General features: G+C 48.4%; 1 protein-coding gene across 1 annotated transcript; it reads right to left on the reverse strand.

Moving 5' to 3' along the window:
• Positions 1–485: 485 nt before the first annotated feature.
• Positions 486–4,048, reverse strand: ATF4 (activating transcription factor 4). Its single transcript, XM_065397465.1, has 3 exons — positions 3,843–4,048; positions 2,362–2,673; positions 486–1,423 (listed from the first exon to the last, which is right to left on the reverse strand). Exons 2-3 carry the CDS (start codon positions 2,576–2,578, stop codon positions 576–578), a joined length of 1,065 nt encoding a protein of 354 aa, XP_065253537.1. The 5' UTR covers positions 2,579–2,673; positions 3,843–4,048; the 3' UTR covers positions 486–575.
• Between the last annotated feature and the right edge of the window lie 13,912 nt (positions 4,049–17,960).

Genomic DNA, 17,960 nt, shown 5'->3' on the forward strand with positions numbered 1-17,960 from the left:
CATGTTCACATTGTTCCCTTTAAGGATCAATTGATACTTAGTAAGTACATTTCTCAGATACTTCAACATTGCAGTTGTGTCCTAGCTCCTGGGAGGCGAACTGTATGCCCACTATTGTCTCATGTGCACTGATTCAGGGCTGGCATAGGTCACAGGTAAATCAATCAATCAAGTAGATTAAGGGCCAAAGCCTGAAAACAGCACCAAGCAGTGAAGTGCATTTGGAAAGTGACAGCATTCCAGGTCTTCCCAATTAGAAACCACTTGTCCTCCCCGCCAAACCCCTATCCCAGTTTGCTTGTATTCCCTGAATTCTACACCAGTAGCAGCTCTGTATACTGTATAGTATCTCCATTCCATTAGCTAGTGGAGTCCAATAGACTACCAAACTCTTGGTTATAAAGACAGCCAGGGACTGTAGTGAGAAAAATTGGTCTGGTCTTTCAAATGCACCCCTCCCTCCCCCCAAACACACAAAAGCCAACTTACTATTAAATAATTTATTAGGCAGTAATACACCACTTTTAGCATCAAGCTCTTATGTACATGCACATAAAACTTCTACTCTGACTACCCTATTCAGGGCCTTTAGTTCTTTTGCCCTTGGCCTTGCGGACCTCTTCGATCAAATCTTTCAAATACTGGATTTCTTTGCTCAGGGAATCTGCCTTCTCCTTCAGTGCCTCATTCTTCTGCTCTAGCTCTCGGCACTCCCCAGACAGGGCCTCCTGTTCTGCCCTCTTCTTCTGCCGATAACGTGTGGCAGCTGTCTTATTCTGCTCCATCTTCTTCAGTTTCTTATCAGCTCTTTTTTCTCCCTTCACCTTTGCTGACACTACCTTCTCGGCAGGATGATCATATGGTTTGGGCCGCACAGAATCACAAATGGGGTCTGTGGCAAATTGGCTGTCAGTGAGAGATTCTACAGAGGTGGTTGGACTGTGTTGGGGGGTCCCTAGATAAGACTCCGGGCTCATGCATATTCCACTATCATCTGAGTGGGCTTCCTCCTCTTTCTCCAACTTGGGGAACACCACCACAAATGTGGTGGCTTCTGGCTTTCTGTCTCCTTCCAGTACATCAACTTCACTGCCTAGATCTAAACTAAAAGAATGGTCTGGAGTGGAAGTCAGGGACCCTGGGGGGAGGGGAAGAGACAGAAGGAGGGTGAGTGAGGCCACCTGATCTACTCCAATTGGAGATTCAGGGTGATGGATAATTGGGTCAGTTATCAGTGGAGGTTCTTTGTCGTAAATTTCCTGGGTAGGGGGGTCTAATAGATCACACGTGTCTTCCAACGTGGCCATGAGCTCATCTGGAGAGACGGTGGCTTCCAAGTCATCCATTCCTAACAGGGCATCAAAGTCAAATTCCTTCAGATCCATCTTCTCCACCATCCAATCCATGCCTGAGAAGGCATCCTCTGCAATGCAGGGAAACTTAGTTACCATAAAAATACAACAGTCACACATAATCAACTCAAGCCTTCTGAAACAACTCTGGATGCAAAATATTTTGCGTTTTTCCTCCATCCATTCCCTTGTTGCTAAACTTTTTCATATGCCAATTTGACAAATCTAGTACTTGCAGCAGATAACATGTTCTGCACAGTAGAGGCCTGCTCAGGCCTAATTTTTAGGTCTGACCCAGACTGGATCCAAGCCTACCTAACCCTGAGAGGGTCAAATTGTTTTCTGACCTAACCCCAATCCAGCACCGCCACTGCTTCATGCCCAAGGGGTCAGCTCTCCTTTATCTGCCTCTTGGGTTGGCACAGCAGTGGCTGCATGAATCAGCAGCTTCATGGCTCTGCTCCTGCCACCCACTAGCATGTGAGACTCTTTGGCATGCACACTCACTGTACTGTGGAATGAGGTTTCTGGCAGGACCAAGATGCTGCACCAACCTGACTCCAAGAGGGTCTGATTGTTTTCCCACCTGATACTTGTCATTTGTCTGGGATGTGTTGCAGAGCTCTACTATAGAGGACAAAATATCCCTGATAGTGACTTATGACATTCCATTTCTCTCTGGCTCCTCCAATCTCTACATAGAATTGAAGTGTTTGGGGAGAGACTTCTAAGACAGAAGTGAAAGCAAATGACAGCAACATTCCCACATCTTGTGGGACCCTTCCCCAAAGTATAGGCTTCTGAACCATATGTGGAACATAGAGGAAGATGCTCTTGATTCTAAACAGACACAGCTGTTTCATCCACTTAAAGAGCTCACTGGTTAATTACAACAATGGCAGAATGTTAAGTGATATGCAAATACTTCCTGATAGGACACTTGATGGGAACACTAGTCTAAAATGATCCAAGCTGATATATTTCCTGTGTGAATAAAGTAATGCCTTACCCTGGCTGTTATCTGTGTTTTTGCCCAAACTATCCACAGCCAGCCAATTGGAGGAGACTGCCTTAGCCTTGTCGCTGGAGAACCCATGCGAACGGAGGGGCTTGGCCACCTCCAGGTAGTCATCTAGAAGTCCTAGGCTTTCCTCAGCCACCAAAGACGACTGGTTGAAGGGGGACAGTAAACCCCCCAATAGCATCTCGTTGTTCAAGAGGTTCATCTTGGTCAAGTTTTAATGCTTTTTTGTCAAAGAGTGTAGATGAGTAGGTGTCTGTGTCAATTACAGCAATGCTGCTGTGAGGTGCTTTGAAAAACCTGGAGCAAAGATAAAAGATCATTTATTATATAGCGGATGGAGCCATTTGTGTTTGATTTGACTTAAATACTGAATCTCTACCAGTGTAGAAATGTTAACTTCAATAAAACAAAAATTCCACTATCAAAACCATGTTATGGAACACTAAGCAGACTAGGGTTGTCCCCCTTTTCAGGATTTCACTTTTCCTGTCAGACACATTCTTTGCATTTTGACCCCTTCCTGCCCATCTCAGAATCCTATCCCCACAACAGTGCCATCTGGCAACTACTAAGATGGTGCTCATTAAGTATTAACAAAAGGGCACTCAAGTTTCCTCATGACCAAATATGGTCATATCTACTGCTAGAGCCACACCCACCGTTCTGCTGTGACTCATGCATAGCAGGACTCTTGCGCCTATGCCAAGCTGCAGCCATTTCATGTTCCTGCCCGCGTGCCTCTCTCCCCACCCTATAAATAGGCAGCCATTTTGTGTACCCTGCCACGTTTCCACTGGGGCTACTCCGACAGCAGCTGGCATCTAACAAATTACTGCCTGCCCAGAAGCCGCAGGAGCAGAGAGGCATTAAATAGCTTGGAGTCCCAGCCAGTGGCCAGGGAAGGAAAACGCTGACTGCAAAGATAGAAAGCGGACATTTAAGGATAACATGGGCTGTCGCCTGGAAACCCCATCAGGGATAACAAAATAGCGGGGAAGTCGGGCGAGAGGCTGAACGAGCAGCCTGCATCATCTGCGATTGCAGCCATAGGATTCCGCCCGAGAGACCCTGGGCTCGAGGTGGAGAGGAGGCGAGGCAGCGCACAAGGCTCCAGACTCATGTGCCGCCCCCCCATATCCAGGATGGACCGCTCCTGCCCTGTCTGTGGGGCATGGTTTCTCCCTGGGCTAAGAAGATCACAGGAATTCACCCCCCCCCCAACAGGGGATGGAAACGCGCAAAGGAACGTCCAGAACGTCACGAGGGGACCGCACCTACCCCCCCCCCTTTGCGGGAGACCAACTCCCGCGCTACGGACTACACCATTCTCAGCACCCCACCCTCCGACCGGGGAGAAAACCATTCGCCAACATGGGGGAGGCCTTCTCAGCTCCCTAACCCCCTCCCCGGCTCGGCCAGATCATTCCCGGTGGGGGACCGGGCCCTGCCCCCACCCCGGTACTCACGCCATGGTTGCAGACGCCGGGGATGGGCCGAGGACGCCGCTGCTGTTGCTGCGCCCGCTGCACTGGCCGATGCCGATGCTGGCCCTGCCGCCCTTACCAAGCCATGGCGGCGGCGGAGTGGCTGGCCGGCCGGCTGGGTCGGGTGGGTCCCAGCTGCGCCCACGCACACAACCACACAGCACCCTAGACAGACAGACAATGAGAGGGCGCGTCCCGCGCTCCCCGCTTATATAGCGCCCGCCTTCTATCGCGTAACAAACTGAGATCCGGTAATACTGTATCCTTCCGCCAGATTCACCGCGCGCTCAAAAATGCCTGTGCGATTCGAAAGGCTCTGTGCCCAGCTGCCTTCCCCTGCCTGGCTAAAGACACCAAGACTCTTGGTCTCGCCCACGGCAGAGGTTGGAGCTAGCGAACACGCGGCAGAAGGATTACAGGGACTATATTATATGCCACACTGACACTGTACCTCATTGACTAGAAGTGACGTCACGCAGAGACAGGGGCGGGGCCTCACCGCGCCCCCGACTGAGCCTGGCCAAAGACGGGCTCCGGGATCAGTACAGCACAGGGGAAACCACGTGAGCTTGTAAAGCGGTGATTGGTTGATACCGCGCGTTCACGTGTGATGCGAGCTACCATTGGTTAGGGCGAGAGAAAGACGCAAACGGCGGGACCCGGAGCTAGGGGAGGGAATGCGGAACTGGACTGAATGGTGGGTGGGTGGGCAGGGCCAGGAGGCCTGTGCGGAGACCCCGGCTGCTGCAACGTGCGCGGCCCTGCCCGCCTTGCCAGCCCCCACCATGCCAGCTCTGCCCCACACTGCCCCCTCCCTGCTGTGCCAGCCCTGACCCCCCACCGCCCCTTCCCTCGTTGTGTCAGCCCTGCCTCCCAATGCCCCTCCCCCTGCAGTGCCAGCCCCCCACCATGCCAGCTCTGCCCCCACTGCCCCCTCCCTGCTGTGCCAGCCCTGCCTCCCACTGCCCCTCTCCCCGCTGTGCCATCAGTGCCCCCCGCTCTCCCACAGTCCCTCTCCCCACTGTTTCATCGCTGCCCCCACTCTCCCTGTCCCTCCCCTCTCTGTGCCAGCCCAGCCCTCAGCACCACCCTACTTTCCCTTGATCCCTCTCCCTTCAATGCCAGCCTTGCCCCCCACTGCTCCTCCCTTACTGTGTCAGCCCTGCCCCTCAGTACCCTTGTTGCCCCTCTCCCCACTGTGCCATCCTGCCCCCCACTGCCTCTCGCTTCCCCTTCGCCGTCCCCTCCTCCTGCTGTGCCAGCCTTGCCCTCCAGTGCACCCTGCTCTTCCATGGCCCCTCCCCCTGCTATGCTAGCTTTGCCCTCCTCTTGCTCCCCCATGGCCCCTTCCCCAGCTGTGCCAGCCCTGCCCCCCCCCACCTTCCCTTGCTCCCCCACGGGCCCTCTCCCCACTGTGCCAGCCCTGTCCCCCACTTTCCTTGCTGACTCAGGTGTATTCAGTTATAATTAGATGTTTTTGCATACCACCAACCTTAGAAACTCAGCCTGGGCTCTGGGAGTCAAGCTGGGTTTTTGGCTGCTCAGGCATCATCAGGAATAAAGGTTTTGCAGGACAAACTTGTGCCCTCAGCTACTTCTGGCAGCAGCCCTACTGTCTTCAAGTTATGGTCTTAGCAACACGGTGTGGAAGCTAATGGCCTTCTTTGGGTTTGCACAGCTGTAACTCACTGGAACTTAGTAAACAATTTTACTGATAACCCACAAGGACAAATGCCGTCCAGCTCCCACACTCAGCCCTGCAGAGCCAGCACAAGAGCAAGCTAAGAGCAAGAAAGCAGTACAACCTTATCATCACTAAAGTCAGCATAAATTACTCTGAATGGAAAGGTACCATGTATACAAGGGATTTTTTTTTCTTTTAAGAGCAAAATAACATTTTGAGTCACTTGAGGGGAGAATGGCCTCCATCTCAGACATCACAATAGCAGTTCAGTGATCCATGACGACTTTTCTGAAAAATGCGTCAAGGAGCGAACTGAGCTTCAGTGCAGAGAACAGAGGGGAGACACTGGCTTTCAAAGAAGCCAAACGAGGGATTGGATGGGTAGGTGGGTGGACATCAGTGCAGCATGGGGATTGGCTGAGGGGAAGGCTTTCACATCCCCCAACCTCGACTGCCTTCCCCCCCCCTTTAAGTGAAAATAAAAAGGTGATTGTAAAGCTGTCATTATAGCTAAATCAATGGAAAGTAAATACTCACCCTACCCTTCCTCTTGAAAAGATAATTATGGATTTCCATGAAAGGAGTCACTGTACATCTGAGCAAAAATCATATAAGCCGACATGAAATGCGCAACAAGGAACTTCACCCGGATTGGCCTGCTTTTTTATCTGCCTGATTTTCTTCTCTGTGCATGAAATTTGTACTGGTGAAAAGTTCCAGAGAGAAATCTTCCCTCTCTCCCCAGCCAAAAAGACAAAACAAAAGGTTATTTCCCAGTTTCCTAGATGACCATAATACACCATCATTTATTAGATACTTGTATAAATAAGATATCATACAGAGTTCCATGTTAATTGTTAAACCCCCCATTTGCCTTTGCACAGAACTTGCTGAACATTTCTTCTTTGTGGAGATAATTCATATCAGACAAAAGATTTTTTTCCTCTTTAAGTAAAAATCCTTTGGTTGTATTTTCATTGATGGGAGAATGAAAACAATGTTTTCTAAGCTGAGAAATGCAAGAGTCTTTTCTCACCATTAACTTGAAAACCTCAGAACAAATACGTTTAGTAGGTATGTGGCTCGTATGCAGTGCAGTCAAGCCTGGTAAGTTTGGGAGAAACCATTTTTATGATAAGGTTTATACAATTATAAACAATTAAATAATTGATGTGCATGGTCAGTGAACACCTGCTAAAATGTGAACAGCTGGCTGCAATGTTCTTGACTAAGTGTTACTGTGAAGGGCACCTTAGAAATGCAGAGATAAAACATGCACCTACAATACATGAAAATAACAGGAGTACTTGTGGCACCTTAGAGACTAACAAATTTATTAGAGCATAAGCTTTCGTGGGCTACAACCCACTTCTTCGGATGCATATAGAGTGAAACATATATTGAGGAGATATATATACACACATACAGAGAGCGTATATATATATCTCCTCAATATATGTTTCACTCTATATGCATCCGAAGAAGTGGGTTGTAGCCCACGAAAGCTTATGCTCTAATAAATTTGTTAGTCTCTAAGGTGCCACAAGTACTCCTGTTCTTTTTGCGGATACAGACTAACACGGCTGCTACTCTGAAACCTACAATACATGAACCCCCAAGAGGATTCACAAGGCCCAAAGATCTACTCTTGTGGAATTCATTGCAGGACAGAGGCCATGTGACCTCAGAGCAGGGAGAACTGCCCCACTTTCTTTAGCAGCCTACTAGGATGAGGGGCTGCTACTACATGCATGAGGGAAAATTGTATTTTTGAGATATGTTCACATGCTCAGTCTTCCAGAAGCAAAGAAAATAAAAGAAACTGATGGGCACAAGAACTGCGCATCCCATGATTTTAGGCTCTCTTTGCTATTTTACTAAAGCCCACAATTTTCTACAAATTCTATGTTAAAGTGTTGGGTTTTTTATCTTTTCCCTACGGAAAGATTTGAGGCAGAGATTATCTTTTTGTTCTGTTTGCACAGGGCCGAGCACGTCCATGACTGGAGCTCCAAGATGCTACACTAACACAAATCATAATAAATAATGACAACAATGGGAAGTGATGTGCTGCCCCTTTGATAACAACACTGCAGAAAACTCTCTGGCCAAACAATAGCAGCAGCTGGGACCACCTCACTGCAAAGCCTGCAATGGCAATTTAAATAACATTACAAAGTGAAACAATGATTTCTTTTTTCTTTAAACAAACACACACACAGTAAAAATGCCAAATGCCACTCATGTCATTCATTTAAATATACAAACATCAGGAAGTGAGAGTTAATGCTCCCATAGTAACTTTAACACACACACACACAGTACGGGCTGTATATACATATAATGTCCAGGGTCTGCATGGGGTGTGGTGGTGGAAACTGGGTGTGCCACGAAGTAGAGTGGTGGGATGCACATCTTCCTTCCTCCAGCCCCCCAGAAACAAAATTTATGTATCTAGCTCAAGACTTCTCTTTTCTGGAGCACTGTCCTAAGGGGCAGCTGCAGCGAGGGAGAATGGTTGGCAGTGCAGCTCTATTAGTAGGGAGCATAGACAGGGCAGGGAAGGAGGAAGTGGCAGAACCAATGTGGAGACTCAAGCCCAGATTTTCAAAGGGATTGAGACACCTACCTCTCAATTATTTCAGTGGGTGCTAGTCATCTAAATCCCTTTTAGAATTTGAGCCCCACAGTCCCCATGCAGAGGGCTTTGTGTTGACACTAAGAATCCCGCAATGCCAACTGGCAAAGGGTTCACTGTCATGTAATAGCAACTGCTATCAAGCCTGATAAACGCACTACACTTAACACATTGCTGTTACAGTATTTATTGATAAAGAATGTAATGTAGGATGTCAAATGAAAGCTTATATCGGGGTGGTCATCATAAGCTTTGCAAGATGTATGTACAGGCATTATTCAAGAAGCTGTATGTATGTATTAAACTATGTAACTATGTTTAAACTATGTAACCAGGTAGGGTAGATAAACAAGTTTCCCCCCCCCCCCCCCCCCCCCCGTGACAAAGGAATGTTGATTTACCTGTCTGCCTAGGTGTCTGATGTAAATCCAGCATTGTGTAAATCAACACAAAGCAAGTTTCCCTTGCATACTAACTCAACAGGAAAAACAAGTTAACAGGAGAATGAGAAAGACACTATGACCTCAACACACTAAAGAACAAATAGCAGGGGAGAATAACTTCATCTGGAGGTACACTACAAAGGTTGTCTGGACTAGAAGAAGGAGGAAAGGAAACCCCTTAGTGGTGCATCACTGAAGGAGCAAAAAGGACTGCACTTTTCATATCCATGAAACCTGGATTCTGGCGATGTGTTGGTGACGCTGGGAGAATGCCTTAGATGCTTTAATTTGGACACAGTTTTTAGCCTGCTAAAGTTATGTTCAGTCTCACAGAAACATGTTATACTTTTGTTTTATTTGTTACCATATCTGTTTCTGTTATCTTTACTCAGTATCAATTGAATCTCTATCTTTGTTCATAAACTTCTCTTTCTTTTATCATAAGTGTGAATTAAGTAAGCTGGTGTGTACACTGGTTCTCTGGAGGCAGCTGACTTGGTAATTACTGAGAGTGTCCAGTGAAAAGGGCTGGATACCACAGGCAGCCAAGCTCCTCAAAGGGGGCTCAGAGACCGGGGTGCACCAAGAGTTACCTGCAAGGCAAAGTAAAGGCTGGTAAATTCCTGAGAAGTTTGTCTGGGGTGGCTAATGGACTGGAGAGACAAGCTAGCCTGGGCAGAGGGGTAACAAGGTCACCCATAGTTCTGGGAGCCCCAAGAAAGTGTCATTGTGGTCTGCTGCAGATGCCCCAGTATTATTTTGGATCCATGGGGAATCTGTTGTGTGTGTCTGGGGGCAGATCTGGCAGCATTTTTTGCTGGGAGAGGGCAAATCTTGCCCCCCGGGGCAAACTAGGGGGTATCCAGGAGGGGATCCCCCACCCTGAAGGAGAAAAATAATGTGCTTAGCACTCCTTAGTCTAGGCCAGGGGTGGTCAAACTTTTTGTCTCGTGGGCCACATTGGGGTTGCAAATCTGTATGGAGGGCCAGGTAGGGAAGGCTGTGCCTCCCCAAACAGCCTGGCCCCTGCCCCCTATCTGACCCCTCCCATTTCCTGCCCCCCTCAGAACTCCCGACCCATCTAACCCGCCCCTGCTCCTTGTCCTCTAACTGCCACTTCCCGGGACCCCCCGCCCCTAACTGCCCCCAGGACCCCACCCCCATCCAAGCCCCCTGCTCCCAGTCCCCTGACTGCTCTTACCCCATCCACACCCCTGCCCCTTGACAGGCCCCCTGGGACCCCACGCCTATCCAACCCCCCTGTTCCCTGTCCCCTGACCCCTATCCACATCCCTGCCCCCTGACAGGCCCCCCAGGACTCCCACACTTATCCAAGCCCCCCATCCCCCGTCCACCCCCCAGAACCTCCGCCCCATCCAACCGCCCTCTGCTCCCTGCCATCTGCCTGCCCCTCGGGATTCCCCACCCCATCCACCCCCCTGGCCCTGGTCTCCCTACCATGCCGCTCAGAGCAGCATATCTGGCAGCCACACCGCCTGGCTGGAGCCAGACACGCTCCTGCGCTGCTCGGCAGGAGCTCGCAGCCCGGCCACCCAGAGTGCTGCCCGCGCGGCAGCGTGGCTGCAGGGGAGGGGCCGGGGGCTAGCCTCCCTGGCCGGGAGCTCAAGGGCCGGGCAGAATGGTCCCGTGGGCCAGATGTGGCCCGCGGGCCGTAGTTTGCCCACCTCTGGTCTAGGCCAGGGGTCGGCAACGTTTGGCACGCGGCTCGCCAGGGTAAGCACCCTGGCGGGCCGGGCCAGTTTTATTTACCTGCTGACGCAGCAGATTCGGCCGATCGCGGCCCCCACTGGCCGCGGTTCGGCGTCCCGGGCCAATGGGGGCGGCGAGAAGCCGCGGCCAGCACATCGCTCGCCTGCGCCGCTTCCCGCCGCCCCCATTGGGCCGGGACGGCGAACCGCAGCCAGTGGGGGCCGCGACTGGCCGAACCTGCCGCCTCAGCAGGTAAATAAAACTGGCCCGGCCCACCAGGGTGCTTACCCTGGCGAGCCGCGTGCCAAACGTTGCCAACCCCTGGTCTAGGCAATGCCAATAGAAGTTCTGCCAGTGTAAGGCTTGCTGAAAGGGGATCCGAAAGCACTTTTACACTAAACTTGACATTAGCTGGAAAACTCCTTCCCAATTTCTAGGGAAACTACCATAAAACAAAAAAAGTCAAGCCAAATCCTCTTAATGCTCAGTTGTCATCAGTTCCTTCTCTGACACTCAATATAAACATTCAGAGATATCAGATGTATCTTTTCTTCTGAAATATTAGTCAACCCTCATGGTTTGCTTTGCAGGTTCAGGACTTCCCAACTTATCATTAGATTGATTAGTAAATATATATAATTAAGGATCAAACCACATACATTATGATTTTGTCATCTACAAATAAATAAAAGTTAGCCACAAGCTGCAACTATATAATTTTGGATTAATTCACCATATTTGCTATACCCACAAATTCTTTCATAAATCATCCATTGCTTAACCACCCACTCACTGCCCTACATTTCCCATTTCTGTTATGTAAATATCATTTCAACATTAAAGTACAAAAAGATTAAATTACATTTACAGATTAAAGTTCAATTCTTAGAGAGAGAGGGGAAATACTTCTGGTTGTCCATCTAAATTTTTCCATACTGAACTGATCCGGATTATCTTGACACGTTCATTGATAACCCACAATCTGTAAAACAGTTAGTTTTCCATATCAGCCATTTGGTAACCAACTGGCACAAGCAAAAAGTTGTGCCGGTTTCTTAGTGGGAAGGGTCTTTCAACGTTACACATCTTGCCCAAACATGAGTTTCCCTAGCAAAGCCACAATTGGCAGCAAATAACGTTTAGCAAATGAGGGGGTTTCCCAGACTTCAATTTCCTTCTTTTGGTGAAAACAAATGGAATTTTATTTACTTGCAATGACTGAGAGTCCAAAATAACTCAAACATGTTGAGGAGGTGAAAAGGTACAACACATAAACCAACACCCTGTGAGCCTAAACAATGAAGTTCATAGATTACAAGGCCAAAAGGGACCATTGTGATCATCTTCTAGTCTAGGGTGACCAGACGTCCCGATTTTATCGGGACTGTCCCGATATTTACTTGTTTGTACGGTGTCCCGACTGATGTTTGGTCGGGACGTGAATTGTCCCGATATTTTGCCCTCCGGCGCACAGGCGGAGGGGGCTCACACCCCCCCGCCCCAACTCAGCCTCCTCCCTCCCCCATTGGATCCCTCCCCAAATTCCCACCCTTGCCCTGCCCCCTCACTGCCCCATTGGATCCCTCCCCAAATCCCCGCCCTGGCCCTGCCTCTTTCCCAAGCACACTGCATTCCTCCTCCTCCCCACTCCCTCCCTCCCAGGCTTGCGCTAATCAGCTGTATGGCAGCGCAAGTGCTGGAGGGAGGGGGGAGAAGCAGGACGCGGCAGGAGACGGAGCGGAGGCGAGCTGGTGCAGAGGGAGGCAGGGCATGGAGCTGCTGGTGGGTGCTCAGCCCCCACCAATTTTTCCTATGCTCCAGCGGCTCTTGGGGTTTTTTTTGTTTTTGTTTTTTCCTCCACTGCTGGCTCTTGTTTTTGTTGTTGTTGCTCTGCAAACCCCCCCCCCCCCCCGCATCCCGATATTTCACGTCTCTCATCTGGTCACCCTATTCTAGTCTGACCCCCAGTACAAAGCAGGCCATAGAACTTCCCTCAGGTAATTCCTTTTGAACTACAGCAGATCTTTTAAAACAAAATCCAATCTTGATTTTAAAATTGCCAGTGATGGAGAATCCACCATGACCCTCGGTAAATTGTCCCAGTGGTTAATTACCCTCACGTCTTATTTCCAGTCTAAATATGTCTAGCTTCAACTTCCTGCCACTGGATCATATTATACCTTTGTCTGCTAGATTGAAGAGCCCACAATCAAATATTTGTTCCCCATGTAGGTTGTTACAGAGTTTGGGGGAGACAAGGCCCTGCACCCCTGGCTTTCTGCAATTTACCATGACTTTTAGCCAGCCAGTAAAACAGAGGGTTTATTTAGACGACAGGAACACAGTCCAAGACAGGTCTTGCAGGTACAGACAACAGGACCCCCTCAGTTAGGTTCATTTTGGGGGGGAGCCCAGGGAGGCCAGAGCCCCATCTGGGCTCCCCTCCATTTTCCCAGCCAGCTCCAAACTGAAAAACCCCCTCCAGCCATCTCACCCAGCCTTCCCCTGGCTCCTCCCCCAGCCTTTGTCCAGTTTTCCGGGCAAAGGTGTCACCTGGCTGCAACCCCCCTCCTGGCTCAGGTTACAGGCTCAGGTATTATCCCTCAAGTGAAGTCACCCAGTGCTATCCCATCCCCCAATGCAGACAGTCCCAGTAAAACTCCCCTGTGACATCCCCAGGTCAATCCTCCCCACTCCCTGCTCCGTCACATAGGTACTTACAGACTGCAACCAAGTTACTCCTTAACCTTCTCTTTGTGAACCTAACAAGATTGAGCTCCTTGAGTCTATCACTACAAGGCATGTTTTCTAATCCTATAATCACTCTCATGGCTCTTCTCTGAACTCTCTCCAATTTATCAACATCCTTCTTGACTTGTGGGCACAAGAACTGGACACGGTATTCCCGCAGCGATCACACCAGTGCCAAATACAGAGGTGAAATAATCTCTCTGCTCCTACTCAAAATTCCCCTTTATGCATCCCAGAATCCCATTAGCCTTTTTGGCCACAGCGTCCCAGGAACTCATGTTCAGCTGATTATCCACCATGACCCCCAATTCTTTTTCAGGGTCCCCCATCCCATAAGGATGGCCTACATTCTTTGTTCCTAGATGTGTACATTTACATTTAGCTGAATTAAAATACATATTATTTGCTTGTGCCCAGCTTACCAAGTGATCCAGATTGCTCTGCATTGGTGACCTGTCCTCTTCATTATTTATCACTCCCCCAATCTTTGTCAGCTGCAAACTTTATGCATCCCAGGCTTTCAGTGATCATTTTATATTTTCTTCTAGGTCATTGGTAAAAATATTAAATCTCCAGCTTGATGATGATTCCATTTACAATTACATTTTGCAACCTACCAGTTAGCCAGTTTTGAATCCATTTTACATGTGCTGTTAATTTTGTATCATTCTGTTTTTTTAACCAAAGTGTCATTTCGGTCCAAAAGTTTGGTTAAACTGCATGCTGTATTGCTACAACTGCCGCTTGATTTACTGCTTTCCCCTTGTCATATCACAGGGCCTCAGTTAGTATTGATAAGATAAACAAGCAGGAGCCTAAAGAAAATAATAAATATATAGTTCAGATAACATGAAAGTGGTTCCATCCTCTGAAGTAATAACTAGATCCTCGGTTAAATAAACTCAAGAGGTTGAAGGCGCTAATATAAGGCTAGGGTGCCATTACTACCAAACTGTGCTGCTTCTAATGGCCATCACTCCCCCTTCATTTAAATGGAGTGGGGAGCCGGTGATTGAGCATTCCAGATCTTGAAGCAGTGTGCTCCTGCAGATTGTAATGGGACACCCAGGGAATCATGGGTTGCTAATTTCTCATCTTTTTTCATGTGTCTTTGTCTGTTTTTTTTTTTTTTTAACCCACTGGGGTGGCAGCATTGCTGTTGCCAGTGTAGGTCGTGATTCTGCAAGGTACTGAGCACCATGGGTGTCAAGGGCATGCAGCACCTTGTAGCACTGGACCCATTGCAATCAGGGGGCTAGCAGGAAGGGTACTACTGCCTAGTCACCCCTTCAGAAGGGTGAAGAATCTACCAGTGCAAGGGGATGTGAAGATTGATAGGCGGGACAGACAAGAGGGATTATGAACAGATAGCTACAGTTTTAAAAACCATACCAATTGTGCCACTTTCAGCCCCAGCAATCTATACTCTGAAGGCTCTTCATCAAGAACATGGCTAGAATTTCTTTTTAAAAGGAAACATAGATTAGCAATACCTCATTACGGGAGTCCGTGATATTGAACCAGTCAATCGGACTTTGGGGTTTTAGAGTAATTTTGTTAAAAACTGCCCTCTGTGCTAGCATTTAGGAAGGATTAAGACAGTGCTTAATTTGCGCCAGGGCTTGCCATGTCTGAGCCCCGTCACCGCTAGGCTTGGCAGTTCATAGCTCCGGTACCTCTGGGCTTGGCAGTTCATAGCCCCGGCACCTCTGGGCTTGCCACATCAGTTATGAAAGTAAAAAAATTGCTTGAGTTCCAGCACCTAATTGCTTGAGCCCCAGCACCTCTTTCATTACAAATTAAGCACTGGATTAAGAGCATGAGAAGTTTACATTTTGTAAACCAAGCCATTTTTTTCAGTCTGGTTAGACACTTCATAAAGGAGAACCATTCCAAATGTTCACTGCCCTACAGCTCTGCTTCATCAACTTGTTTCAAACCTTTGAAATTTTTAAAAGATTATAATACTTGATGTTGCAGTATAAAGATTTTATTAGCACAGTTGGAATGTTCACCTAACTCACTTCTGGCTATGCCACTTGTGAGTAATGCAGATCATCTCAGCTGAATGGTAATAAAACCTTTACATCCTGCCAGCTTTGATTCTGCCTATGCCATAGATGTTATAGAAAAACTATTCTAAGACCATTTTAAAATGTTTTTGGGATTGTTTCTTGTCTCCCTGTAGCTATAGAGTCAGGAGCCTTCATTATCATGAGCCCAGCTGAACCGGGCTGAAAGATATTTCAATAAAAATAAAACACCTCTAATATAATTTTTGGTCCCTAAAGAAGCCTTCAAGGGCCCTTTCAGAGCTACAAATGAGAGCTGGGTTCCATGGGAAAGAGCGCAAATCTTCCACCTGTAGATCTTTACAACCAGGAAATATTAGTTGTAACATCTTGACATTGTAAGATCTTGAAAATATTTTCCTGGCCCATCCTGAGATCCTTGAATCTTGCCCATCACCACAGGCCAGGATAATTTTGGGAGGGAAATTTCCCATTTGAGAGAGGAAGGATGGTTCAGTGGTTAGAGAACTGGCCTAGGATGTGGGTTCAATTCCCAGCTCTGCCATGACCTTGGGTAAGTCATTTAGCCTCTCCAGGTTACTCTGCAATACATCTACTCTGCAATAAGACATCTGTGGCACCGAGTCTGAGCCTGGGTTAACTGACAGGCTCACAGGGCTCAAAACTGCAGCATAGGCACTCAAGCTGGAGCCCGGACTCTGAGACCTACCCATCTCGCGGGGGTTCAGAAACCAGGCTCCAGCCTGAGCCTGAATATCTACATTGCAATTTTTAGCCCCAGGAGCCTGAGTCAGCTAACCTGCACCAGCCATGGCGGTGCTGTAGGTCTTTTATTGCAGCGTTGACATACCATCTCTGCCTCAGTTCCCCCTCTGTAGAACAGGGATAATATTTCTTCCCTGTGCGAGTAAATCCTGGAGAAAGAGATTAGTAGGCAGAGGGCAAATGAGGTGGTCAAATGTGTACGACACAAACATTTATCACATGGCTATTATCATCTCCATAGGTCGGGTACGTGTCTCCTCTGGTCTAAGACTAAGCTATGGAATGGTGAAGCCGAAATTAATAGAAATTAAAAAAATAAGCTTGGTTCCATTTCACTGTGAGGCCATGGCTATGTGCCCATCATCTACTGAATATGGACAGCTTCTCCCAAAATGGTCATTCCCACAACCGCCCACCTGAGGCACTTGGGCTCCTCCTATGGGAGGAATCCCACCTCTAAGGATGAGAGAGAAGTTCAGTCTTCATGGCCTATTCAGTCCTTGGTCTCTCTCGTGAGGCTAGGTTTACACTACCCGCCTGAATTGGCGGGTAGAAATCAATCTCTCGGGGATCGAATTATCGCATCTCGTCGGGACGCGACAATCGATCCCCGAATCGACGCTCTTACTCCACCAGCGGAGGTGGGAGTAAGCGCCATCGATGGGGAGCCGCGGAGGTCGATTTTGCCACCGTCCTCACAGCGGGGTAAGTCGGCTCTGATACGTCGAATTCAGCTACGCTATTCAGCGTAGCTGAATTTGCGTATCTTAAATCGACCCCCCCCCCCCCCTGTAGTGAAGACCTGCCCTGAGACTGTCAGCAATGTCTGTTAGTGTCAATGAAGTGGTTTTTTTAATGTGAGCAAAGATCCCCCCAGGAATGGGATTGAGATACCCAACAATTCATTTCACATAGATGCTCAAATGTTCCGATAGTAATGATCTTCCAGCACAACTGAGCTAGACTGGAATCTAAGACCTGAAGCTGAAATACTCTGTGTCCCATTCCTCCACTCCACATATCCTCCTCATTGATTTAGGGTATGTCTACACAGGGATTACAAAAACTTGTAGCTGGCCTGGGTCAGCTGACATGGACTTGTGGGGCTTAGGCTCCAGATTGAAAAAATGCCGTGTGGACATTTGGGGGAGGGTCCCTGAGCTCAGGCTTCAGCCTGAGCCCAAACATCTACACAGCAATTTTTAGCCCTGCAGCCTGAGTCCCATGAGCCCAAGTCAGCTGCCCTGGGCCAGCCACAGCCACGCTGCAGATCTTTTAGCCCTGTATAGACGTTCAAAGCACAGTATATACCACTTGCGCCTATGCACTTTAAAAGCAAAAATAAAATCATTTAACAATTAAGCCAGTTACACTCTCAAGACTATACTTCAGCATGTGGAATCTTGAATTAGTACAAAAAATAGCTATTCGCCTCTTAAATAGGGCAGCCCAGCATGATGAACCCAGCTCCTTTGCGCCATATTCTGCACTAGCAACGTGTCCATTTTGGGGTGTTTATTATCTACAAAACTCTCAGTGGCCCCCTCACTCTATGCCCCACTGCAGCAGCAGCAGCTACATCCCACCAAGAGGTTGTCTTCAAGGCTGAACTCCAGGGGGCAAGCTGCAAGCCATTTCTGATGGAAGGCCCTTGGCTTTGGAATTTTCTCCTTAAGATTCACCAGAGCTCGATTCTGGTAAGTTTGGGGAATCCGAAAAGACACACACACACTGATTTTTTTTGATTGGGTGCATAGCCAAAGAGAATTTATCCCACCAATGAGAGACTGTAATACTAACTGAGCTGAGCCAATTGTTGGCAACAGTTCTCTTTAATCTTTGCAATATATTGAGCGATCACAGAGAGAGCGTCTCGCTTTGAGCAGCTCACCTTTCTGTGGGCTGACTTACTGCTTGGGAAAGTGTGGAAGGCAACGTCTAACACTGCTTATGAAGCAAGTCCAGCACAGTGATGGGGGCAGGGCCACAATTGCCTTTCCTACACTCAGCAAGGAAACTGTTGCTGGGACACTGGATTGCATGAACTGATTCCATCTCTTATCCTTGCAACAGTGC

This window comes from Emys orbicularis, chromosome 1 (assembly GCF_028017835.1).
Source record: "Emys orbicularis isolate rEmyOrb1 chromosome 1, rEmyOrb1.hap1, whole genome shotgun sequence".
Lineage (NCBI taxonomy): Eukaryota > Metazoa > Chordata > Testudines > Emydidae > Emys > Emys orbicularis.

Bases quoted from the DNA above. Each gene is read 5' to 3' on its own strand.
- ATF4 (XM_065397465.1), bottom strand. From the start codon at position 2,578: ATGAACCTCTTGAACAACGAGATGCTATTGGGGGGTTTACTGTCCCCC. The intron at 1,424-2,361 runs GTAAGGCATTAC...CCTGCATTGCAG, and splicing joins AAACACAGATAACAGCCAGG to AGGATGCCTTCTCAGGCATG.